This window comes from Pholis gunnellus, assembly GCF_910591455.1.
Source record: "Pholis gunnellus genome assembly, chromosome: 4".
NCBI classification, from domain to species: Eukaryota; Metazoa; Chordata; class Actinopteri; order Perciformes; family Pholidae; genus Pholis; species Pholis gunnellus.
In genome coordinates this window covers 13734398-13761504 of record NC_136530.1, presented here as the reverse complement: position 1 = coordinate 13761504, position 27107 = coordinate 13734398, and the positions used below count along the sequence as shown (strand labels likewise).

General features: G+C 41.3%; 1 protein-coding gene across 1 annotated transcript; it reads right to left on the bottom strand.

Moving 5' to 3' along the window:
• Positions 1–509: 509 nt before the first annotated feature.
• On the bottom strand, positions 510–26972 carry abca7 (ATP-binding cassette, sub-family A (ABC1), member 7). The gene is made up of 50 exons (XM_079158436.1): positions 26888–26972; positions 25169–25281; positions 24894–24987; positions 23938–24079; positions 22692–22816; positions 21190–21308; positions 20524–20721; positions 20266–20358; positions 19735–19972; positions 19367–19506; positions 18906–19022; positions 18419–18616; positions 17799–18004; positions 17143–17319; positions 16603–16825; positions 16046–16267; positions 15567–15771; positions 15131–15244; positions 14279–14450; positions 13785–13916; positions 13351–13490; positions 13115–13252; positions 12755–12996; positions 12539–12596; positions 12213–12415; positions 10921–11050; positions 10779–10802; positions 10273–10418; positions 9940–10064; positions 9697–9804; positions 9029–9221; positions 8832–8926; positions 8360–8392; positions 8121–8226; positions 7957–8031; positions 7683–7852; positions 7314–7491; positions 6588–6703; positions 6236–6380; positions 6026–6149; positions 5551–5680; positions 5305–5431; positions 4950–5012; positions 4644–4750; positions 4137–4278; positions 3853–3987; positions 3461–3564; positions 3136–3228; positions 2637–2886; positions 510–2438 (listed from the first exon to the last, which is right to left on the bottom strand). The coding sequence occupies exons 2-50, from the start codon at positions 25232–25234 to the stop codon at positions 1986–1988; spliced, it is 7134 nt and encodes a 2377-aa protein (XP_079014562.1). The 5' UTR covers positions 25235–25281; positions 26888–26972; the 3' UTR covers positions 510–1985.
• Positions 26973–27107: the final 135 nt, after the last annotated feature.

Genomic DNA, 27107 nt, shown 5'->3' with positions numbered 1-27107 from the left:
CTCTGGCAAAACAATTAAACAAACTATTAAAATGTTCAAATGCTAATTAAATGTTTTAAATATTAGTCATTATCAAACCCTAACTATTGCTTACCTTTGTAGATAAAAATAGTATCTCTAGTTTTAGGTATACGTTTACTGTATGTTAAGATATTTTTGCAGGTGGTTGTAAACGTGTAAATCTAGAAGTTTATCTATCTGGATGACTTTAGTGTAAAGAAACCCGTCCAGTAAATTTGGTTTCTGACTCTTTTCTTTGAACAGTAACAGAAACATCAGTGCAGCGTAAACAGACATAGACATCCCTTCACTTTTATCTGCACCGAAACCAATGCTTATCCTCGCTATGACGAAGAAAAACCTCCTGACGTCCAACGTGTTGCAGTGATTCATCAAAAACAACAAACTAGAAAACATACTTCACAATATGTTTGTTTTTTAAATAATACGTATACAGACAGTTTTATTTTCCTTCAAGACAAAACATTCACAACAGACATAAACCCGTTTTTTCTTTTCATATGCTAGCATATCTTCAGTATACAATGTACATCTTATAGTAGATGCACAGATACATTTATGTTCAAGTAGAACTTTTCAAGCATAATACCTTAAAAGTACATTTAGTAGTACAGACTTTCATTCCAAAATGACACATCAGCCATTTTAATCTATCTCAATGTATTAGTTCTGCATCAGTTCAGCTATTTCAATACATTTAACCTTTTTAAATATTATATTGTAACAGTTTGCATTTTGGAATGAAACCCTTCTGATTGTATACTCTCTTCTGATAATTTATGTTTGTCTCATGCCTATTACTATCATAACAATCTTTTAAATATGTAACAGTGCATCACAGTGCAGTAACAACCTGCTTCGAACATTCAGTCAGCTGCGTCATTTCTTTGATGAAAAAGAAGAAAAAAGACTAAATACAGTTTCAAATTATTAAAAAAACAACTAATGACCAAAGGCAATGTTGTTAGGTGTTTGCAGCTCGGACTGAATGGAATAATTCATTATTGGATCTATCATAATTTCTTTGATTTCATTTGGAGTGCTGTAGTAGTTTGGCATCATGTAGAAGAATCTGTAGTAACTCTATGCAGCTAAAACAGTGTCGGGTCACACCTGTGTGTAATGATAAATAAATGTGATGTCCAGACCTTTCAAGATCTGTGCAGGAAAAGTGTGTCAGATTCTTCTACATGTGGCCTACAGAATATGTAATAACCTCTGTTTGGATAGTGACATTGTTACCCAATCACGCAAAACAAATAAAAAACTAAACATTTCTGATAGATAAAAGACAAAATAAATTCTTGATTTACAAAAGAATAACACTCGTAAAGCTCATCATTAAACATAGGTAGAGGTATTTCACAATGAACTTACAGTAAGAATTCTCTCCACATCAGAGAAACAATCCCTCAAATGCTTTCATTTAATCATCTGAATTATTACATGTAAGACATGTACTTCAGTTACTGTTTGCAACATTTTCGGTTTTTTAAAGTGCTTTCAGCAAAATAAAGATGAGATTGTAAGAGGTCTAATGATTGAGCCCTGAGGAACGCCACCCCTAGTTTTTACATCGAGCCTTGCATAACATGGTTATAACTAACATATCTTTGGACTGATGAGATTGATACAGAGAGAGAAGACACAGTGTAAGATTGATGAACCCAAACAAAGGGTATAGAGCTGCAGATATGTTAACAGGTGAACAAGGCACCAAAGCCATTTTAGAAAGTACTCACCTTTCATTCTTCAGAGGAGGCCAAGGGGATAAATGTACCTCTAAAAGTAACTCTCAAAGTCCATCTTTTCCACTTCTAACTGCATTAAGCTTTGCCGCTCCATGTTGCATATTGAGGTCGCTGCCAGCATTGTAAAACACTAACAATGAACATACAGCAAGTAATAAAAAGCTTTTGATTGTAGTGGGTCCTTTGAACCCGCATCCTCTGCTCCAGTCCACTTCATAGTGCACTGTCCTGTGTGTTGCTGTCGACTATAAAGAGTGCAGAAGGGTTTCTACTGGATCTGTGTTTGGAGCCACTGGATTCTCCCTGAGCTCCAACGTTACTGCTGTCTGATCCACTGCTGCCTCTCCTCTGAACCGTCTCCTCTCGCTGAGGCATTCTGGTCATTGCCGTGCTGTTGCTTTGCTCTCCGTTAGCTTTGCCTTCTTTAGATTTTACCGTTTTTGGCTTTTTTGATTTACCCTCTTTTGGTTTGCCGTCACATGATTTGTCATGTTGCTGGGAAGTCTTGCTTGGCTGAGGGGGTGTGATTGGCGGCTGTGGTTGGATGTTGGGAGAGTTGATCCTGGAGTGCAGTGTAGTGAGGTTGGTCTGTACTGTCCTGTTGCTAATGACCACATCTGTGAGGACGTCGTCGTCTGTCTGCTCTTTGGCAAAGTTGACAAATACCTTCAAAAATAAATCCGCTTTAGTGTCACATTATATAATTCTTTAATTGATTTAAATGTGCTTGGTTAGCTATCAAGCTAATGACGGTCAGCTATCCATCACATTCTTTTTGTTAATGCCTATTAGCATGCATGCTAACTAATGTATAGAGAAGTTTGAATGGCTCTCATGCCAGTTGCATCTTTTATTCATGCTCACCTGGTCCAGGGTGGTCTGTGAAACAGAGAAGTCGATGACGCCCAGCTCTTCGGAGTTGTTGGCCAGCACATCGAAGACACGAGCCAGGCAGCAGTCGTGTGAGGGCAGCTGGTACTGCAGCACGCTCTGGTGGCGCTCCTTCAGCTCGATGCTGGGAAAAGAGTTCTTCATGTGAGTGCTGATGGGGCATGGGTCCAGGTTGGACTTAGTGTCCATCAGGCGGAGGATGATCGTGTAGCCGTCACCAAACCTGGAAGATGAAGGACGAAACAATAGTCAAGACTTTGTACGTACCGTTACAGTTTAATGGAATTTGATTTAGAGCAGGTTTAAAAACAAGAATATGGAAACAACACAAAAATGAATCTCACAAGGGTCTACAAGATTATAACTAAAAGATTTCCTGTAGAGATATTTACAGATATGTATTCATTAATTCACTGATTGACACATTGAGTTTGGAGTTTGACTTGTATTAGACAGAATATAGTGTGCTTACCTGTTCTTCAGGTGTTGTACAGATCCGAGACACTGGAATCTGCCGTTCACCATGATGGCCATTCTGGTGCAGAGTGCCTCACATTCCTCCATACTGACCGAACAGACACATGATTAAATTCATTAGCACATATTGTACACTATATAATAATACACACCATGAGGAAACTCTGAGCCATAAATACAGAATTGTTGGAGCAGTAGAAGTTTATTGACAGGGTTTTGTGTTTACTGAGTGCTTCATTGAAGGAACAGGAAGTTGTGGGCCATCCTGCTAATGTTGATGAGTATGTGAAAGAATAAATTAAGTGTACATCTCCAATTACCTGTGGGAGGTGAGAACTACAGCTCTTCCTTCTTTGGTGACGCTGAGGATGCAGTTCCACAGAAACCTTTTGGCTTTTGGGTCCATGCCAGTGGTGGGCTCATCCTAACAAGAGTTAAATAAATCAAAGCATCATCAAATCATCAAAATACATTTTAGCAACACATTTTATGAAAGATTGGTTGTGGCGCCAACAATTAATTTACTGAACCACATCATCTAGGAAAAAACATGCATGTATGTTTGTGATGTAAGAGTTGCAATATGTACAATATGTGTTTTTAATGTTTAGAATGGTATTTATTCAAACATGTTTCCCGTGTTTCAACAGGTGATATTAAGTTTCATACTCTGTGTTGATCTTAGCGGTTGGTGAACAAGTTTGCTTCTCACCAGGAATATAACAGGAGGGAACCCGATGAGGGCGATGGCAGTGGAGAGTTTCCTTTTGTTGCCTCCGCTGTAGCCTCCAGCCTCCCGCTCAGAGTACTGGGTCAGTCCCAGCTTCTTCACACCCCACTGCGCCACCTACAGGACATCAGAGAAGGTACATCACTGTATGATCCTGCACAGTGCAGCTAAACATACCCGTCACTCCACATCAAGTCCGTCACTGTGTCTCACAACTTCAGAAATCGCATGACTCAATGTCTTAATTTCAGTTTCCTTTACGGTACCTTGGTGACAGACTCCTCTGGTACTCCCCGCAGGCGGGCATACAGCTCCAGATGTTCCCGACCCGTCAGCAGGTCGCTGAGGGCGTCAAATTGTGGACAGTAACCCATCAGCTGGTGGACTCGCTCCATCTCTGTCAGCACACTGAAACACAGAAACACTGTCACTGTACTACCGATACTAATACTGCTGCGATTAGTAGTACTCCTGCCATAACTGCTGCTATTACTACTAGGACTACTGCTGCTACAACTTTATTTATTGTGCTGGGACTACTACTACAGCTAACCATACTTCTACTGCTAATGTTACTTAGTATTTGCTGAAAACTAAATGTTTTTTATTCTCTTAAATGTGCTCACAAAGAAATAACTAGTGTTGCCATGTTTTCCATAACGTTTCATCCGGGTTAATTCAGCTTCACATACATATTCCTGTCTTCTTATACCCAGGACACATTTACTTAGTAGGACACGGCTTTAGTAAAAGTTGGTGCAGAGGGTTTGTACCTATGGTCCTTAAGGAAAGCATCTCCGCAGGTGATGGCCGTGTCTCCGGTCAGCATGCGAAAGGTTGAGGTCTTCCCTGCTCCGTTCACCCCCAGCAGGCCAAAACACTTGAGGACACAAACACAACATCAAGTTACACATATATCTGTCTGTATGCAGCTGGGACCATTCCCTTGAGACTATGTGAACTTATTAAACAATGAGCTGATTAGAACTAAAGTCAGACAATTTGTGTGTGTGTGTGTGTGTGTGTTTTCATTGTACTATGATGTAATTAGTGCTTCTTTTGGTGTGCATATCTCTCACCTCTCCACGAGGAATCCCAAGGCAGAGACGATCCACCGCCGGCTTCCTGCCTGATTTATAAACCTGCAAAACAAAAGTCCTTTGTTTTACCATCAACCAGAAATCCACAACGATTCCGTCTCAGCAAGAAGTTTGACGGTGGAGGATGAACAAATGTTGCATGATGGCACTGCAATTCTAACAGAATTACACAAATGCAGCTCTTCCAAACACAACTTGAAACAGTAGTTTGAATGTTTTGTACGGGTTTTGCTTGATGGCAACTGACTGCAGACATTTGCTGTGATTCAGCCGCAGGAGTGTTAACAACGTAAACAGTTTAAGTTTTACTTTTTAGGCTGAATGCTGGTTGTACCTTGCTCAGGTCTATCATGGAGAGGATGTCTGATTGGGCTTTGCCACTTTTGACCCTCTCTCTCTCCCTGTTGACGTCCTCATCCTCTGGACCAAGCGGAGGCATCTCAGGCTCAGCCCACCACGAGCTGAACGGGGAGGAACAAGATCACCCTGTATCATTTTGGTACAGATGCTGCAGATCGGTTTCCAAACAAAAGATCTCTCTGCATTTTACTAAAATATTGAAGGGTTGTTTAAAACTTACCCGGGGCGAATGAAGAACTTGTACTGTAGCAGTATGGTGAAGATGAAGAAGATAACACCTTCAGCTGCCATCGCAAACAGATTCTTCCCTACAGAGTCCCACTGAAGAGGGTTCAGTGTCTGCTTTGTGCCTGGAGGAGCAGAACCACAGGCAAAGACAATCTTTACATACATGTATCTTTACAGATCGTACATCCTGTGTGTTTGCTGCAGTCCAACAAGCAGTTCAAGTTAAATATAGGCAGGCAATAATGCCCCATAGGATGGTAACAAAAGTCTTCCTCGTATATATAAAAGGGTCTAGCAAAACAATAATATACAATTTACTGTATATTCAAACTACAGAGCACAATCACCACAACAATGAGCAAAAAGCATCAAAAGCAGAGGAGTCGAATGTGTCTTGGGTTAAAGTCATTTTCAGCTTTGAAAAACTGAATAGACTTTTAGATATTTAAAGCTGGACATATCGGTACCCAGTCTCTGGAAAGCGTCTGCCATGGCCTGGTTTTTGGCCATGTCGATGAGTCCTCGTCCCAAGCAGAAATGAGGGAAGATGAGAAACACCTTCTTCAGGATCCTGTTCACCTCATTCAGATGCTGAAAAAATCCCATAAATCGTGGTTAAAAGAGCACTAAATAGTTTTTTTTGTCGCATTGCCGTTGCAGGCTGCTGCGCTTTGTACCTCGTCAACAAACAGCTCCAGGACGAAGGTGGCGATGCTGCCGTTGATTCCGATGAAGAGGTTGATGGAGGTCAGGACTACATAAGCTGTGCTTGGGACGGTGAACAGAAAGGACGCCGGGTACATCAGAGGGGTGATGGACCACCTAAAAAAGGATGATGAGTCATTACTTTTGTTACAGACTATGATCCAACTAGGAAAACAGAGACTTTGGCATCGGGGTCTATTTAATTCCATATTAGAAATCATCCTGTGTCAGTGCTCGTTGCTGTGTTCAGTCCAGTCAGATTTGATGATGCATGATTTTAGTAGTGTAATAACGAGGACAGAAGTCAGTGGAGTCTGAACGTACCCGTAGAGGAGGAGGAGCAGGACGAGAGCAGGCAGGTTGGTCTCTGAGACGTACGACTGCTGCTGGAAGCAGATGAAGATCAGCACCACCATGGTGGCTGGGACTGTGTAGTTCAACTGACAAGATGACAAGATTGCATTTTAGAAGAAGTCTTTCTTTTATCCAGTGAATAATATTTTTCTATTGAGAATCATCTAATGCAGATTATTGACTGTAGAAGTAGGGTGAGAATTACACCATTGGTGCATGACAGGAAGATGCAATGGGGCAAGATGATGTAGAATTTCGCTGCAACAAAAGTTGCGCCAGGTTAAACTTTGAAGACGGAGCCTTCTGCATTCTGCTGTAGAAATACAGTGCCATCATTGAAATGAATGAAGTGGCTGCATTTTTTCATGGAGTGCTGTTGTGTATCTGAACACAGCCTTAGCTTTTGTACAAGGTTGATAAGGTACAAAGCAGAATTTAAATTAGATTATCTCATGTAAGTATATAGGTTGTATGACATTACTTTTCCATATTTGTATTACTTTTATTTTCAGAGTAAAATGATATGATCTGAATACAATGTAGGTGGAAAGATTTTGTTCTGTTGAAGAAGCAACTCTTTAGCATAACTGGCAAACTGTAGGAATTACAACATCACTGACACAATTGATCTATTCCAGTAAGTGTTGCCCTCTCCTCTGCTGCTAGTAAAATGTCTCCTTTCTCTTGAGCACTGACCATGTCCCAGGTGAAGTTGGCCAGCCAGTACAGGATCGGTTTTACCCCGCTGACAAACTGAAGGTGTTTGGCTTTGCTGACTCGCTCCTCAATCAGAAAAAGGACGAAGCTGGCCGGCACAAAGGACATGGCAAAGATCACGCAGATGGAAACCAGAACATCTACTGATGTGGTCATCCTGACAGAGGAACCAGAAAAACACATATCAACATACACAATACACACATTGATGTTATGCAACTCACACTTCCTGTTTTACTTCCGACTAAGCTGAATTTCACTCTTGAGACAATTTTGTGGTAATATAACAAGCGCAAGAAACCAACTCCACCAACATCAACCCTTAAAACTCCACAGCAGTGAACTAACATGGCCATTTCTGTGAGTTGCTCCTTGGTGAGGTTGAGCGGGTGGTTGTAGGCAGTGATGCCGTGTCTTTTCCTCTCTGGACCCGGTGGCAGACTCGCTCTCAGCAGGCCGTTGTTCATCACGTTGACAAATGACACCATGGCATGCCACCCTTTGTTATTGTACCACACCTGAGTACAGCAACGAGAGAAACGCTTTTGAGTGCTTGATTAATCCTTGGAAGACAGGCCACAGAAGAGGAGGAGAGAAGACAGATAAACAGACACACATTTACCTTGACATTGTTTTGACTGTTCAGTCCTCCTAGAAAATCCGGCAGTCTGTTTAGCAGATGATCCAGCGAACTGTTCTGCGATGAATCAAAGAACATCAGAAAACATTAAGAACATTCAGGAAAACAGCAGTTTCAGTTAAACATGCTTGGAACCTTGTTTATACCTGCTGAACTCGATGACGAGTCCTGATGGCCATGATCGAGTCTTGGACACGGTGGACCTGAGATAACGTCTGAGTGGCGCTGCCCCCGAGAGAGAAACCTCCGTATCTGTTATTATAACAGTTTGTTTTTTGTCAGTCCTTCAGATGAATTATGTTTAAGCAGGTCTACAAGCCATTCTATGGCTATAAGTACTGCAGATATTGTGCCTTCAAAATGAAGTTTTAAACCAGCAGCTTACCTGAATTCATTCACCCACTTCTTGGTTTTAAGGCTGTTTATAACACAGAGGGAAAAGAGTTAGTGTGTGAAGGATATTCTTCAAAGGAAACACAAACATGGAAATCAGTGTTCTAACAACAGTCTTTCCATATCCAAAATATGTTGGCATTCACTCTAAAATTACACTTTTGTTTTTAGAAGCATTACTTTATATCCATTCTTATATCTCAATCATCAGGCTAGTTTTGGGGACAATATGTGTATCACATGATGGTCTGATAGAGGGATAAAGGTATTTTTGATTATTCTGAGGCATTTAGTTATTAGGGTAGAACTAATAAATACAATTGACCAAATCACTGACATCAAAGATGGACGCTACAGTTTTTTTAAACCTAAAGTTCTGAACGCCACCGAGAAGGAAAAGCAATGGTGTAACAAAATGAAATGAAATACCAAAAAGTAATGTGTTATTATGTTTAATGAAGTACCTTTTCTTGAGAATCTGAGAGTAGGTTTTCACCAGGTAATCAGAGATGTTATAACTTGTCAGATTTTGGAGGACGTCTCCAGTCAGCCTCTTAATCTAAAAGATAACAAATACATTTGAAATGAACAGAGATCAAAGTCAAATCAATCAACACTGGATTATGCTAATAAGTCGGTCTTGCCCTGACACCACACTGACCTGTGGAGGCGGCATTCCACCGGCACCATTCGGGCAGTCGGGGAGCATCCGGCGTACGTCCTCTGTGCTACACTGACATTCAGGAGACGGTGCGTCTCTGCTCCAGTTGCCTCTGCTGAACATTTGCCAGGTGGAGTAGGAGACCTGTGGTCGCATGAGCCGGCCACCCCGCACGCCTTCACACTGAGGACTCCTGCAGGGAGAACAGGGAATGAACATGGAGTAGAGGTTTGTGGTTTAAGCATTGAAATGTTGCCTGGATGAATAGTGTTCAAAATAAAGTACATCAAACAACCACAACAAATTAAAAGGGTAAACAGATTTCCCCAAAGCCAGAAATGCGTCTTTCCAGAGATAGAGCTTACAACTGATGTTGCAATTTCTATTGAGTGCCAGTAGACGTCATAGATTGCTTAATACTTTTTTAATCAAAAGACCGAACATCCAGGTGCATCACTTTTACTTTAACCCTACACAGTAATCTTTATGTAAGGAAGGTATGGAATGACTATTTTATCTCCCATTTGTATTTATCACATGTTTTCTTCGTACAGTGTGTAAGATCTTGATGTCTCAGGACCATTTGTCCCACTACCTTCATTACCGTTTCATTAAGTTTCTTCTGATACTGCTGAGACACATTGTTGTATTCCCAGGGGTTGACTTACGTGCTGTTGTCTTCCTCCTCTTTCTCCATGCACTTGGTACCAAAACCTGGCTGGTCCAGCAGAGCTTCCAGCAGGTTCTCCATGGCCGGGTTCCCAGGTGCGTCATTGCTGTAAATAAAATAAACAAGCGGCAGGGACGCTTGTCAAAACTAACAATAGCAAGTCATCATGTGAAAAGCAAGACCAGTTTATGACCAGGAGTAGACCAAACCAATTATGGTGAATGTTTGGGTGGAGGCCTACCTGAAGAACGTGTACTGTTCTCCGTACATCCAGGGCTGCAGCTGCAGGGCGGGATACTTCCCAAACGGAGGTACAATGAGGCTGAAGAGCAGAGCGACCAGCACGAACATAGCAGGCAGGACAATCTGAAGCACAAATCAACCTTCAGCTGAAAAACATCTTAAGATCAACTTACAGAGAGATTGTCTGATTAAATGACTTACAGCATGAAATAAACCGTTGACTATATTTTTTACAAAGCCTCGAACAACTAATCAATCAACTAACTACCAGATAGGAGACAGCGTTTGTTTGGTGTGCTCTCAAACAGCTGCTGTCAAAAGTTTTCATCACCTGAGCGAAGAAGCCCCTGCGGCTCCTTCGAGCATAAAGCCAGCGTTTGATGAAGAGAGCCCTCAGCTGCTGCCAGGTCAGCCACCAGCCAGTCAGGGGTACCCCACCTCGGCCATCTCCACTCAGCAGGTCTGTCTCCTGAGGTTCTGCAAGCAGGAAAAGCACAGTGTGAGAGCACACCAATATATTGGGCTGATAAATACATAGACTTCTGTCAGTGCTGTTGACCTTTGAGACTCTTGTCAGATCAGAGCCACAGAAAACTACAGTAGAAACATGACAACAACACATTTTGAATTTGAATTTAAAGTTTTTGGAAACAAGCAAATTCAGTGCAAAAATGTTGGCGAGCATGTCAGCTTTCATGAACCCACAACCAGTTAAATCTCTCTTATTTGTCAGCTCAGTTAAAGGTAGAGAGTGAGGAAAATTCAGTGTATTCGATATTGGGGAAAGATATTTTTCTATATATCTCTATATTTCAGTACAGGATGATCTGAAGGTACCTTGCTTTCGAAGCCTTTTCCTTCCTGGCAGCATTATGGCAACAAACAATCACAGTTGGAGATGAAACAGCAGACTGACTGGACATGGAAACACTGTGTGGTATGTACACAAAGCTATGTGTCTGCAAGTGTTCGTGCATACCTGTCTCTGGTTCTTCACCATCTTGTCTCTTAACGCTCTGCCCAGCGGATGGCTGCTGCCTGCTGGGAGATCCGGCCTGCAGCTCTGGTTCAGCATCCACACCAGTTTCCTCTGCCACTCGCAAAAATATCTGAAAATGAACAGAATGACCATGAAAAAAAATGAAACTCCTGCTCACAAATGCAACAAGGTGCTCTTCTAGTGGGTGGATCATTTTAGTTGGGACCACAGGATAAATCTAAAAGGTCTTAATGGACACATTCTATCTGTTGCAGGCCAAGAGGTCTGTGACAACTCTCACCTGATGCAGCTTTAAGTTAACTGAGACATTCATTTTAACTTGTTTAAACTGCTAGTAGTTTTCTTAGGTATGAAAACAAAAGATGTTCACTTTTTCGATGAAGAACTGCTTTGAAAATGATCGTCAGGCCTTTACAGCTGAAGCTGAAGACAGTAGGTGTCAGTAAAAAAGCATCACGCGAAATTAACAGAGAGACTGAGACTGAGTAAACCTATCAGACTCCGCTATCAGTGCTAATCTGCTAATCTCATGCTAACAGTAAACCCATTAAGACCATGGCTGCTCCACAAATATCCCGGCCTTCAGATAAGGCATGGTTAATCTTCTGCATGCACACGCACACACTTACACACATAAAACCAGGTACGGTTAGTAGTCAAGTGTGTCTGGGCAATGCAGGCTGATTGTTTGATGTTTGATGTTTAACTTTGACTCAAGACCTTCCAACTGATCTGACATGTTAATGTAGTTTTTATGTGATCGGTGTACTGCTAATCAAGCTAGTCACTATTACTACAATTGCTGTCTGAGGCAAAGGTGTTGCTAACACAACATTTGAAGTATCTGTTGGACTAATTGCTGTGCATCATATTTACATTTACTCTAAGGGAAAATGTAATTAAATTAACCATTTAGTCTAGATTTTTGTGAATCAATTTTTCTTGTTAGTCTATCAATACCCTTTGACTATAAATGTCTATAGTTTATCATGTTTTTCTGATTTATAATCACTATTATTGAATTAGTTATGTGTTATCCAACATCCTTTTCACAGTTTCACAAATACTTCCAGGGAAACTTTCACAGCCAACCGCTATCTTCAACCTTTATTAATTGTGGATTATAAGTATGTTTAGCTGGCTGCATAGCTGTATGTCGGAGACTTACAAAAAAAAAAAATGGATGCTTGATGACGGTTTTCTGAAGGTTTCTGGCAAGTAGATTAAGTAGTTTATTTATTTATCCATCAAGAACAATGTAACTGTCTCACCTCTTCCAGTGTGCTGTCTGACAGGCCGTAGCTGCTGATGCCAAGCTCGGTCAGCCTCTGATCCAGTTCGGACAGGAAGACTCCCAGGCTGCTGTCCTTGGCTGCAGTCTGCGGCAAGTTGAACACCGCCTCGCTCCCCGACTCCTCCACCAGCCTCGCACCCGGGATGTGGTGCTGTGCCAGGCAGAGCAACGCCGCAATGTCTGTGGTGAAGACAATGATTAGAGAAAAAAGATCATGCAATTAGTAAGACCGTAGCACTGCACTTAACTAACATTGAACCACCTCAGTGAACTGTAGAGGCCATACAACAGTGAAACACTCACATGAGCTACTCTCATCACTTCCCAGGCCGGTGTCATCACTCATGGATGACTCACTGTCCTGAAACACAAAGATGAGTTTACTTTCGTCTTTCTTTCACTCCTGCCCTGTTGTTATAACCCCATCTAAGTTACTGAACTCAATTTCAAAATGTAAAGCAGGCATATGTTAATTTTCCAGGATAATTATAAAGTTGAAAGAAAAAAAAAACAATAGACCTTGAGAGCAGGCAGCTTGTTGGTGCTGATGCTTGTGCTCGTGCAGATACTGGTGCTGCTGGGAGTGCTAGTGTCCAGTCCCTCCCTCTTTACCACAGTGAGGTAGTAGCCAGATCCAAGGTGGGATTTCAGGAAGAGCGGTGAGCCATAGCAGCACAGCTTCCCCTGGGAGATGATGGCAATCCGGTCACCTAGCAGCTCTGCCTCATCCATGTAGTGGGTGGACAGGATGATGGTCCGGTCTGATGGAGAAAAACATAACAGACACAATATTGACTATTTCTTTCACTTATCATCTGTATCTTTTACAGGTCTCTCATGTTGGTCATTTTTCAGGTTTAGGTGGGGTTTATTTTTCACCTTTGCGATATTTGAGCAGTAGATCCCAGATCCCTCTGCGCGAGTATGGATCCACCCCGGCTGTGGGTTCATCCAGAACAACCACCTTAGAGCCCCCAACAAACGCTATTGCCACAGACAGCTTTCTCTGCATGCCACCTGACAGAGAAACAGAGGGAAAAGACAAAGTTGACATCCCCTTCTACAAAACATAAACAAGTCATGTTTTTATACAGAAATCAAACAAGCAAGTTTACCAGAGAGGTTTTTGGTCTGTTCATGTCGTTTGTGCAGCAGGCCGACATCTTCCAGCAGAGTGTCGAGCTCAGCTTTCACCTCGGCTTCAGACAAACCCTTCAGACACCCATAGAACCACACATGCTCCTCCACTGTTAGTCTGTGAGAGAGATAGACACAGAGAGAAAATACGAACCGTGATTTCTGGTGAATTCCAGGCCTAACAGATAATCGAACGTTTTCAGAACAATCATTTATTTCCTAGTAATGCGACTGATTTCATAAAATTGGTTATCACTAATAATAAAAATCAATTATGAAGACACTCAAAAGAAGCTTGGTGTATGAAATCTTTCGGTGGGATTTCTGTGATCTATCAAACCGAACCATAGTAAGTCAAAAACAATGACAGCTTGTTACTAGCTTTTAGTGACGTTGGAAAGACAAGCCTTACATGTCAAACAGGACGTTGTGTTGTGGACAAACTCCCAGTGTCCTCCGGATGATGTCCATCTCATGACGGATGTCCAGCCCCTTAATGTACACAGTGCCCGAGGTCGGTGGAAACAGGCCAGTCAGGACAGATCTGATAAACATCAGACACATTAGAATAAATACTTTGTTGAAGCACATCTTCCACTTTAAATTAGATACAAATCTCTCATCTTTTACAGACTTTTCCCGTGACCATATGTGTGCTGATGCTGGCGTGGTAACTAGATCTTTTCGCTGTTATTATCCTTTATAAGTAAAAAACATTACTATACATTAGGTGACAAAAGGCTAACAACAAGACATCACATCCCCTGAAATTTTACTCAACAAAAGTAATTAATTCTGCATCAAATCCTTGTAAAAATGTAATTCTAAACAGCCCAGAGTCACATAATGATAGAACACATTAGTGCTGACTGTGATTGACCGTTATTCATCAGGCCTGCTTCTTACATGGTGGTGGTTTTGCCGGCTCCGTTGTGGCCGAGGAAAGAGGTGATCTGCCCCTCGTAGAACTTCAGGTTGAGGTGATTGACGGCCAGTTTGGCTCCCGTCTTGTATATTTTCACCAGGTTTCTGATATTCACGCCCAGGATCAGGTCAGTGGGTTCTGGTTCAATGTGATCTGATGACAGAAAATAATTGTAATGTATTTATAAGGGACAATGTACCATTAAATATATATAAATGTGGGGGAGTTACAATGGCTAATTATCTAGCGTTAATTCTACTCTTACAGTGATTTATAATTGATAATAAAAGTGTAGTGTGTGAGCAGAAGTCATCAGCCAAAGGGTCACAATATATATTTACAAGCCGAGAACATAACTCCCCTAACTTCACTTCAGGACACAAGTTCAAAATGAAAGGGATTATGGACAACACAGGCCAGATGCAGCTACACAGACAACAGAAACAATTTGAAGTCTGGACTGATGATCATTCTCAGCTTCAGTCTCCTTGTACTCTCAACCCTTGTAGTTAATGGGCTTATTGTCTCAGACTTTGAGTTTATTGGCTTAAACATAACACGAAAACAACCAGCGTAGACTTTTAACTTGTATTAAGACCAGAGGAGACGACTGCAGACAACTTTCAAAATGACAGACTACTGGAACTCTGTCCAATAAGCGACGTACCTCTTAGTAATATGACTTCTATTTACAAACTGATGGCTTGTAAAAATGCTTTTCCAATGTGGTTCAGACAAAGAAAGCCAAATGTAGCCATGATTTTACTTTTAGATGACTGTGACAGAAAAACAGAAACAGCTGCTGATGTGCAGCAGCTTCGAGAGCTTTGTACCATCATTCTGTTCTGTAGGTGCGGGGGGGATCGGCATGCCTGCCTCCAGAGGAACTCCACCCCAGTAGTTGATCTGGAAGATGAAGTACCAGGGCCTGGGGATCCCATAATCACCTGGTGTGAAACACACACATATTAACAAATTCAGGATTATAACTTCATAACTGCATTTTGATGAAAGAATCAGTTAAACCAGAGTCACTTAAGTAGCTTTTAAGCTTTTTCTCTAAATTAAATGATGTCTTCAAACTAGGATCTCTCGTCCTGTCGAAAACTAAAACACAAGTCTAACACAATTTTAAAAGTTTGTAATTTGCTCTTTTCTCGGAGACGGAAGAGCTATTAATCCTAAACCAATTATTGTAACTCAACACAAAAGAAATCACACGCTACAACGCCAAATTTTTTTTCGCAGATATAGTCCCAATCATCGTACCAGGAAACACTGCTTCGATGTACCAGGCTGCGGCAGCATAGATGAAGGCGTCCACATAAAGCATGACTATAGCGGTAGTAAAGCTGTACGCGTCTCCTTCCACAGGACTGGAGTGGAGGTTGTTCCACTGGATGCCCACGCCTTGCTCTTCGTACTGAGAGAAATACTCACAGCCAAAGCCAAAGGCCACAGGAGACAGGAAACTCTGAAGAAAAGAGGAACAAACTATTTTAAATCTTGGCACAAGGACACTTGACCAGATGCTGCGATACTTTTGGGTGTTGAAGTTCAGTTACATTTAATGAATTAGATACATTGAATGTAATGGTTAATATTCCAATTCAATCCGTACATTAAGTCTTGCTACTTCTGCTTAAAAAACAATTATATGTAATCATACATTTTCGTACAACTAGAACTACTTTTTCTAGAATTGTGGAGAGAAACTTTCTGATTGGACCAATTACTATTTTACTCACAGCGAGGACTCTGTAGGTGGTGGTGAGGCGGTCTCTCCAAGCTACACACAGTACGTATGGCAGGTAAAGCCCGAAGTAGATCAGCCCACCACATGCAGCAGCCAGGTTGGCTTTAGAGAAGAATGTACTGATGAGAAAACACTGCATGATGGTGGCGGTGGCAAACGCCGTCAGGAAGAAAAACACAACAGTTGGGTCGCTGTACGGCAGGATGTCCCCCCACTGGAAACAAGACAAAGTAGAATTACGGCCTTGCTGTTGTATGCCTCCACCAACCACCAATCCTTTTATACTATTAGACATATGTGTGAAACAGTGATTATGGAAACAAAGGTTTCAAATAAAGGAAAGCCTGACATTGAACATCACAATATACAATAAAACTACCAGACACCTGATTATTTTCCACTTTACCATCAGTCCTCTCATTACATCTAGACTATCAATAATATATATTTACAACTTTACATGTTCTTTCCTGATCATGTACAACCAGCTATTTTGTATTTATATAAAATATATATATATATATATAAGTTAGTGAGTGGTCATCTTGCCTTGAGCAGAGCAATAAGGAGTCCAGCAGAGACCAGGAAAGGAACGATGCTGCTGATGAACCAGCTGAGCCACAGCGTTCCCGTTCCCAGACCCATAATCCTCATGGTTTCCTTCAGCCTCGCCTCCTTCTCATACACCACGCCTTTGATGATCATAGCCACCGAGTAGATCCAGGCCAGTGTCATGAAGAGCGGCAGAGAGCGGTTCAGCACTCGGAGGAAACTGTTAAAATGTCAACAGTTAAAATACTTCTGACATTTTTTCCTGTTCTTTTAAAGGTTTAGTGAACTCACAACATTCATGGGGACTCCATGACTCCTGTTATTATTCCACAAATGGAGAAAATTGGGGAATGGGGGCTTTCAAAGAGTGACTCTCTCCCTTTAACAGCTACCATCGAGGTAAGCAAGGCACTGATCCGTCTGCTGCTCCAGACCAGGTGCTCAGATTACGGCTGTGCTGGTCTGTTCCCAGCGTGAACATGTGGAACTGTGTGCACAGTTTCTTAAAACATTAGTTTACAACAGCATGTGACTCACGCATCATCCACAAAGCAGGGGTAGGGCATCTGCTGGATGTAGATGCCGGTTGTTTGTTGAACTCCGGTCAGCATGCGGCTCACAGCTCTCTCCACCAGGTCCTGAACGTACACAAAGCCACCCCAGATGTAGCGCATATCATTAAAGGGGTCGGCTGCTGGACCAGGATCCCAAAATCTGAAGAGAAAAACACCCAAAAGATGCGTTTGTTTTTTCAAATCCACGTGCTGGAGAAAACTAAAAACCGGTTTTGGGCTAAATATCATTGATCTTTGATAAGGTGGGTTTTCATAAACCGAAGAGTAGTTAGAGGTGGGGGATATAACCTAAACTTATATCACGATGTTTCAGGGGTTTTGCTGTATTGTCTCATTAGAAATAAATTGAAAGGGATAGTCCACTCAAAACATGATTGATCAACCAACTTTCACTCTTTTGGCAATGCAAGCCGAGCTGTTCACTGCTCTAACCTGTTGACATGGGTGCGATTTAGAGTCAAGTATATATGATTTAAGCAATGGACTAGCATGTTACAGAAAAGGTATCGTCATATAAAACCAAAACGGTTTACTTGTACTTCCAATTAAAAAGTTCTATAGAAATAATGTTAAAGAACAGTACGACAAACAAAAGATGTTTCGGTTCTTCCTCAGTACCTGTCCTTGATTTTGTTGGTCCGGGTCACATCATCAATGTCCATTCGGATTTTGTAGGTGACGTGGGGCGGCAGGTCAGGGGACGAGGAGTTAGGAAGCAGGAAAACCACACCCGCCCAAAACTGCCTGTCCTCGAGCAGCTCCAAAGCCCTGTCAATCATCTGACCCTCGGTCTCCACCCCCTCCAGCTTGTTCAGAGAGAAACACTGCAGAGAATAATAGGAAACACAAAAGATATGAATGATAAACAACATGGAAGAAAGCCTGAAGTTAAACTTGACTTAAACCTTGCACTATTTACAGGATTCAGAATTTACTACTTTACAATTTTCCCATCTAACCATTTTCTTAAGAATATAAAAGAGCCCAAAAGTGTCCCTGTCTGAAGAGATGTGAGATCCTGGTCACGATGAAATGTACGGACAATATTTGGCCGCGTTCTCTAGTCAGCATACTATAGTTTATTAGAAGGTGTAAGTGTAGTTAAATGAGTGTATCATAAAGTTGTATTTTCTGCTCCATATTCCATCAAACATGATTTGTTCCGTTCTTTTATCTCTTCCGTCTATATTCTCAGATTGAGGCTGGAAGAGAAAACAAGAATGCCAAAGGATGAGAACCTCCATGACTTGTGCGAGCGTGGTGATGGTGTGGCCGAGGTCGTTGTAGATGTCCAGCCAGGTAGGCGCTGCTCTGGGATTCCTTGGGGCATCTGGCGAGGGTGTGGACAGAAAACGTGCGATTCGTGAGGCCGTCAACGATGTGTTCTCCAGGCGCAGGTTGACCAGTACTGCCACCTCTGGCCGCTTCAGCAAATCCTGTCACACACACACACACACACAGTTGTCTATTCATGACTTTTGGAGACATTACATTGTCTTACATTCATTACCTGGAGACCACTAACATCCTAATCCTAACCCGTAACCTAAATCTGACCTTTCCCTAACCTTAAACCAAGCCTTCGCCCTAAAATGTAATGGTTACGTGAATTTTGTCCCCAAAGGAAGGAGAGTCAGGTTTATGCCCACACCCACACCCACACACACACCCACACACACATTATATGAAAAATATATTTTTAGCATCATAACACACAAATCAGACCTGCAGCAGCTGAATCTCCACACTGCTCTCCATGTAATTCTTGATTCGAGGTCCCACCTCCATCCAGGCTGCATTCAGCTCCTGGAGGATCTGCATGTCCTCGAAAGTCTTGTTCACCTTCAGCAGACACAAATAGTAGTTAGCTTTGATGGTTAAATTTGCTTCACCTATAGTTAGCTTACAACAGTTACAGAACAAGGGCATTTTAAATGTTGTAAGGCTCAGTAGCCTAATGCGCGTGCCCATAACTCGAGATATATAGGCATATTTTCGTTACATAAGTGACAGAACAGAAACATGTCTTCCACTTAACTAGATTCTGTCAATGGTAAAAATACAACAATTTTCAGCAAACACCTACAGGACTTGTTGGTGATATCAACCAGTTTAGCAGACAAACAGCCATCAGTTATATGTTTTACAATCCTTGGATGGACTCTCTGAGGTTTGACTCTCTGTACCTCTTTCATGACTTGTTGTACTGCAGGAGTGTCTGGTGTGTACAGCAGTTTTCCAATAAACAGAGGTTTTATTCCTCTCCACACAATGCGAGACAGAGGGTTGGACTCAAGACCATGGATCAAACTTTTACAGAAAGGAGCTGCATGGAGGAAAGCACAAATAAGACAAACGTCGGACTTGTTGAACTCACACAAATGGATCAGACCATGAGAAACCTGGTTTTCTATATATTTATGATACATTGCAATATGCAAATCAACTGAAAAGAGGAGCACTTGCTAGGAAACAATTAACTGAAACTTTTGCAGAGGAAGCACTCAACTTTGAAACATCAGAACACGTTTCTAATCATATCAAAGCCTCTTACTGGTGTTGTTGTCACGGTCCGGGTCTGTGTCTTCAGTGCCATTATTTCCTAAGAAGGACTTGATGTCATTGTCCTCATACCAGTTCAGTGATGGGATGCGCTCACCGCCAACCTCAGGGTGGCCGCACATGATCCTCGAAAAAGCACGAAAACTCTCCCTGGGCAACGCTGAGCGATTTTCTGGAGACAGAAGACGAAGAGCTGTGCTCATGTCCGCAAAGCTGGACAGAGAGGAGAACTGAAGGAAGACAGAGAGGACGCAAGATTTGGAGAAGCAAGGAAACAAAGAAGAGGGTAGAAATGGAGGGAGAAAATAGATATGAAAAGATGACGGTTTTGTGCATTTTATTCAATCAGAAAATGAGGAAAATATGATATGAAAACAGACGAAGCTAAATGAAAAATAAATGTCAAATAAAAATAAAAATAAAAAATGTCAACCCCCAACTACAAAACAAAAATCCATTTCATGACGGTCTGATTTGTTTACTTTGACTCATTCATAGTAAATCAAACGTTGTGTGTTCTTACATCATCGATGAAGACAGCCAGCTCTTGGGAGATTGAGGTGACGGCCTGACTGATGACCCTGAGTTCCCCGGCGTTAGCCATCAGACGGTCTCTCTGACAGGAAGGACAGAAAGACAGGTTCACTGATGGTACTTACTGTCGTTCAGCAGATATAGAAGAAACTCAGTGTCACAGCAAACAGCCAGGAGACTGTATTTGGACTCATTGACTGTTGCACTGGTGAGCATAGTAGTTTGCAAAAAGGTAGCCGATTCCTACCGTGAAGAACTTGCTGAAGTCGAGCTGAGAGAGAAAAAGGCGTTCAGCTTCCTGCAGGACGTCAGCTGGCAGGTTACACAGCTGAGTCTGAAGATCATTCATGGCGGCTTCTCCGTCGGCCACCTTCAGAAACTGTCCCAGCATGCTCGCATTACACACCAAGTCCTTCAGCTGCATCTGAGCACCAGCCACGGAAACCTGGGTGAATAACATTGATAGTTAGGCTCAAACAAATAACACACAAAACGTCTTTACCTGTAATTATCATCAGTGCTGAAAGCAACTCTTCTGTGATACGTATTCAGTAATATTTACCTTTCACATGTAAAGTTATTCAATTCTTTATTTACGTATATTTAACTCGGCCAATCAGTTCAACAATTTATAATTGCTATTTTAATTATGAACTTGGACAGTAAAAGTCCTATTTGTTGTCCCTTTTATTATAATAGATTCCACCTATTTTCGTTTCTTTTCACACTCATTCATACACTGATGGCAGGGGCTACTATGCAAGTATTGAATGTCAATGTTATGATTGATGCTTCGAACTATTCGGTCCAGCCGGGCAGAACAGATTAACCAATTTAACAAAATCCAAATGCCTAGGGCTAAAGAGGGTCCTTCTTCTTTTCATGAACTGTTTGTTATCCGAGGATACCTCACCTGGAAATTGAGACGAGCCTTCAGCAGCTGGTCCACAGTCACAGATGACAGGTTGCCATTGGTCAGGAGGAAGCTGGAGAACGTCTCATTGGGTCTCAGGTATTCTTCTACAGGGATATCTACGGGGCAGAAACACAAACATTAGGTGCTTTCCAGTGCAACAAATAAAACACACGGTATTACAAATAAAAGTCCACCACAAAAGAACCATTTATACTGTGAATAGATCATTAAAACAAAACAGTTTGCCGGTTAGTTCATGCTCTGTGGGATTATGACTCATTTGTTGTTTTGCAGTTCACGAGTGGCATCTAATAATGAAATTCTTACTTATTCTGCTCATTTCATATTTAAAATCATATTTAGTCTTTTTTTTTTTTATCAGGCAGGTACCAAACCATCATTATTAAAAACGTTCCAGTGCCACTAATGTGCTATAATTCATAAAATGAAAAGGCACTCAGCTCTGGAGACAGAAATATTCTATAGTTGTATTGGACTTGGAAGCTCAACCAGGCAATTCACACTTCCTTGTGAGGTTTAACTTTACCATTTAAGTTGTTTCTGTCTCCTGAAAAGATGCAACTCTGAGATACAATATTGAGGTTAAAAAAAAACCTGCTTTATAACACGTTCTTTACAGTATCAGTGGGTGAGGATTGTGGGAGTCTAGTAGGTGGTAGTCTGGGACTAACCCACTGAAGAACCTGCTTTCATTCATCCAATTGTTTGTCTGGGGTAGTCATGTAACCTGATCTGCCCGCAGCAGAGAGAGGCAAAACGGCCACTCTGTGCTGCTTCACAACAGCAGTAAATGGACACATTCATCCGGTAACTCGACACCGTGTTTTAAAGCCATTCATACAGATCAGCTACTGGCTGTTCCTGGAAGCTCTCAGTCTGCTCAGTCTGGGAACAGAGCTGCCTCGAAAAAAAGAGATCTGAATTAATTCAATGCTTTTATTGTTTTGATGGCTTGCAGGGACTTCATCCTGCTATCGATTACATTTCTTTCTTTGCATGCCTGTTAGTTTTCTGTTTAATAAAGAAAGAAGTTTGTTAAGTTATTCAAAAACTAGAAAGCTTCTTCATTCGTACTGACATTTGACTTGAGAGAGTTCATTTGGTTGTAGTCACTGATTCAAAGTGGTGATGTTGTCTTCTTGGACTTTAACACACACTGACCTTGTTTAGACTTTAAACCACACTACAACTGACAAAGGCCAAGGCTCTATTAGGTTTCTCCATATACATAATTCATTCATGATTCTTGGAGAGCGACCGTGAAGATATACTTTGACATTTTATATGCGTATCCGCCTTTTGTGTGTTTTGCCTGCTCAGTCATTACTGGCAATATAATTATATCTATTTGACATTATGGCAAGTAATGCCCGCTCAGGGTTGGAAATTAGAAAGTACACAATCAATGTGTTTTAAGTGTCACAATGTCAAGAAATCCCTTCAGCAGTTAAAGGAGACTCAAACTAGCTGTGGTGTACCTGGCCAGGCTCCAGGTCTCTCTCCCAGCCTTCGGACACTCTCCATCAGGTCCTGAAAGCCGGAGAATCTCTGGTTTCCACTGTAGGACAGAACAGCCTGGGCGTCCACGAAGACACGGGACAGTCTAGGGGAGATCACTTTTTAGTTTACCAGTAAACACCAACTTCACATCTGCAAACAATACCAACTGTGTTCAAATGAAGTGTCCGGCGGACCCAGAATTTAACTTCTGGGTAAATTGAAGAATTGTAAATTTGGTTGTTTTTAGCATGGAAAATCAGATGTGATGTCACCAAAGTGTGAAAAAAAGCCTCCTCGGGTAAGACACTGAGCCCCAAATTGATGTTGATGGTCAGGCCTGCAGCCTTGCATGGCTCACTGCCATCAGTGTGTGAGTAGCAACTTGTAAAGCTGTTAAAAGCGCTAAATAAATGGAGCTATTTAGCATTTACACAAACAAAAAACAAATGGATTAAACAAAAAGTTGACTAAATGTTGACTGTGATGGATTCCCTGAAAAACAAGGTGATTTCCACACCAGTGGAATTAAATGAAACAAACTGCTGCCTGGAAAGTAGAAACAACAAATAGTCCGACACATAAAACCCTATAAAACCACAATTTAGTAATTTTACACTTTAGTTCTAGTGAGGATTAAACAGAGATATAACATGTTATAAGTGAACTTTAGAGGTGACTTCTGAGATTGCCTTTTAGCCGATGCGTTACGCCTCTTTTGCTCTGCACATGGACTGTTTACCTGCATTCAACAAAAGCCTGCTCGAACGTGATTGGTCAATGTTACTCAAGCTAAAATAAAAATCTTGTCCAGTTACCTGCAGATTCTGAATATGAATGAATCTGTTTAAAGAGATTAAGCTCGAACATGCTAGAGTACAGGTATGTTCTTTCCAGCCAGTGACTTCCTGCACTGAAAATGTATAATCTTGCTCAAAGACTGTGTTTTGCTTTGTCTCATCTGTTAGCAAGCAAGCATTAATTATGAAACATTGAAGTGGGTCTTAAATCCTGGCTGCACTCCTCATTACAAGTCGACAGTATGCAGCAGCATTGCAAATCGACTGGGTGATTCTTTTCTAAAGCAAAAACATTTTTAATCCTAACATACATTTGACTGACTGCAGTTTCTCCGTGTATCTTTTGGGCTGTTTTATTCTGCAATGGTCGCCTGGTAAACTCCAGCACTGCAGACAGCTGTCCATCTTTTACCTCCAGTTTACCTACATGGAGTTGTCAAAGTTGCCTACTTGGCCCAGCGTCTCCCCTGGTGTCGGGCCGCGGAAGCATGGGTTGTTGATGTTGCAGATAATTCCCTGAACCCAGGGCAAGGTTCCCGCCGATGGCAAGGCTTTGTTTGGAAAGTGACCTACAGGCAAAGAAAAGGAAAAAGAAAGACAAACAGTTCAGTACCAGGAGATTAGCCCAGAATACAAAACAATGAAAATACTGTGGTAGTGACCTGAAACCCAATCTACAGGCAGCCGACCCAACAATAATCCTAACATAACCCAAACTGCTGTTATGTGACCGAATATTGTGTTTTTTGTACAACTGATACAAAATGATAATGTTTATCATCTTCAGCCTGATGTGACTGATCTAAAGAAGACAAAAACAGGAAAGAAAAAGCATTTTCTAACATCTTCTTCATGTAAATGTCTAGGAAAGTACACACGAACAGAAAACATGCACAGGTTGCAAATTGCTGCTCACAAGCAAAATGAAGTGTATGTTTCACAAGAAAGTGAAACTGTGAAACTGTTCTCAATGCTGAGCGCCCCATTTACTTGGAAAACATTAAAGTATTAAGTTAAAAACATGTACAGGAAATTTAAACCCCTCGTATCAGCACTGAATAAGTAAAGTTAGTCATCTGCAAGGCTTTGTTTTGTATATTTATTGTTGGAAAGTTGAACAATTAAGAGACGATGTAGCTTTTAGGGGTTATACAAAATGTAACTGGCTGACCTGTATTGTGTCATGTAGTGTTGCGTTTAATTATGTTACGCTAATTGCAGACTTCTCAAAGAAGGTCAAGAACACAACCGGTTAAGAAAACAAGAATCCCTCTCAGTTAGTTAATCCTCCTGAGCTGGTTTTCTGAACTGTAAGCATGTGTGTGTGTGTGTGTGTGTGTGTGTGTGTGTGTCTGAAAAGACACTTTATATAAGATCACTCACATTGGCTCTGTTTGTAGGGAGGGTGGGAATGACGAACGGAGATGAGGATGACGAAGAGGAAGAGCGGCCATAGGAGCTCGATGATCAGCTGGATCTGCATTAGAGGAAAACATAGGAGCTGTTATAAATAATCAATGACCTTGGTAGAAATCTGTGAGAGACTCGTGTGGCCGACACAGAGAGACAGTTAACACTTCAGACATTTCATATTATATTTTTAATAAGAGAATCAACAAACTATTAAGATACTTTGTGTTCAATGAAAGTGGGCCCACCTTGTTCCTCCTGCGGTATGTGATGTTCTTCCACAGCAGGAGGGAAAGCTGTCGTAAAAATCCCATGGCTCTGACCGGCTACCTGGCCATGACGCACAGCTGGAAAACACAAACTGTGTTGAGAAAAAGACAAGTTCAGCAGGTCGTCCTAGTTTTTAAGTTGTTGGGGGACACATGAAATGTGTCTGCTGTGTCCCCACTTCATCTACAGCTGGGGACAGTTATCGCATTTCATCGTCTTCTCAGTCTCACTGTTTCCTGTCTGGTCTCTCTCTAATGAACATCAATAACAAATCATAGGAGAAATGTTTGGATCAGGGTCTAGTACTCAGAGATATATACTGAATATATATATAGTCTCTGCACGTCCCTTTGGACAAACACGTCCGCCAAATGAATGTAACCTAATGGCAACTTTGCTCCCATTGCAACAAGAGGAAAGTCCCGTAACACATGAGCAACCTTGTCATTCAGCCTCGACTGAAACAAATGCTATCTCATCTCCGTCAGTGTCATTATACAGACAGTGACTGACGAGATACAAAATAGCCAAATTCGACTTTTTCTTTACTCCCAAATTCTATTCTATTCTAAAGTCTATTTATTCACAGACCAACATAAATATCTCTGCAGGTTGTTAACGGCTATTATTTTAAAATGTGTTAGTTTGACTTCTGATGTTTACGATGGATAAGCTCATCATTAGTGAGGATTGTGGTGACAAACTGTAGCTGACCTTTCCCCCTTCAGTTCATTCCTCAGCATGAAACCCCTTTGAACTTTTATATCTCATGTTTCAGACACATATATGGTGAAGAAAGGTAGAACGTTCTGTGTGCGATGGATCCATCGGGTTGTTTTTTTATATATATATATGTTGTGAGTGAAGGTTGTCTTGTGTGCCTGCTGTGATCGGCTAATGGACAATCCTCTGCTTTATCTCAAAAGCCTCCTGATCCTAACAGCTTACCTGTTTCACTCATTGACTTTAACATTTACTTTTGCCTCCAGAATGTGGTCTCTTCCTCGTGTTTGTGCTGCAGTTAGTGAATAATCTGAAGCTCTGGATCATGATTTGTGCCAGAGTAGAAAGCTATAGCTAGGCTCATTTATTTTGCATCTACAAAAGACATTGTGTGACATTAAAGTCATTTTTTTTCTCCTTTAATGAATCTGTGTACACAGGAAAATGTCAGTACAGGATACAGGTATTGTATTGTATTGACATTTTTCTTACTCCATTTCTCTTTTCAAAGCTTTATGGAAACATTGGTTATTATTGTTATGTTATATTTGTCACTAAGCTGATACAACAAGCTGATGTAAAATAACGTAACATGTTAAAACTCGCACGTAATATGGGTTAAAATGAACTTAACTAGCGGCACTAGTACCAACTACTTCTATAAACACCACACATAGGCATTTCCGTATTTCAATTAAGACCATACTGATTCAAACAATGTAAAATGTAAATGTAATATGATATTGTAAGCTACTACAATTACCATTTGACTCATCTATACCTAGTAGCTAAAGAACATAATTAACCTAACGTTAGCAAAGAGTAAAGAGGAAAACACTTAACGTTAGCTAACGTTACATTCGGTTATAGCTTCCTAGCATGTTACACAGTGATGGTTGAAAATGACACTGTCGATAAAAATACAAAAAACCCAATGTGCTCTGAAGACTCGTTAAACAGTTGCTCATCATTACCTTTCTGTAAAACGGGTGATAAAAGCTCCTTTCAGTGTTTGGGAAACGGCCGGTAGCTTGTCATTGACTCTTCATTTCCCCACTGTTTGCACCGGCAGGCGTGAGCTGAACTAAGTCCCGCCTACATATGACGCTGATTGGCTAAAGTATGTTTCAGGGGCGGGGTTACAGAAGCCGGTAAAGAATCTGATTGGCTTTTGTCTATGTTTTGGTAACTGAA

Excerpts from the sequence above, each read along its gene's own strand:
- abca7 (XM_079158436.1), bottom strand. The coding sequence starts at position 25,234 with ATGGGATTTTTACGACAGCTTTCCCTCCTGCTGTGGAAGAACATCACA. Across the intron at positions 18,617-18,905 it reads TGGAGATTCAGCTGCTGCAG|GATTTGCTGAAGCGGCCAGA; the intron begins GTCTGATTTGTG and ends TGTGTGTGACAG. Across the intron at positions 9,805-9,939 it reads GAACAGTACACGTTCTTCAG|CAATGACGCACCTGGGAACC; the intron begins GTAGGCCTCCAC and ends TTTTATTTACAG.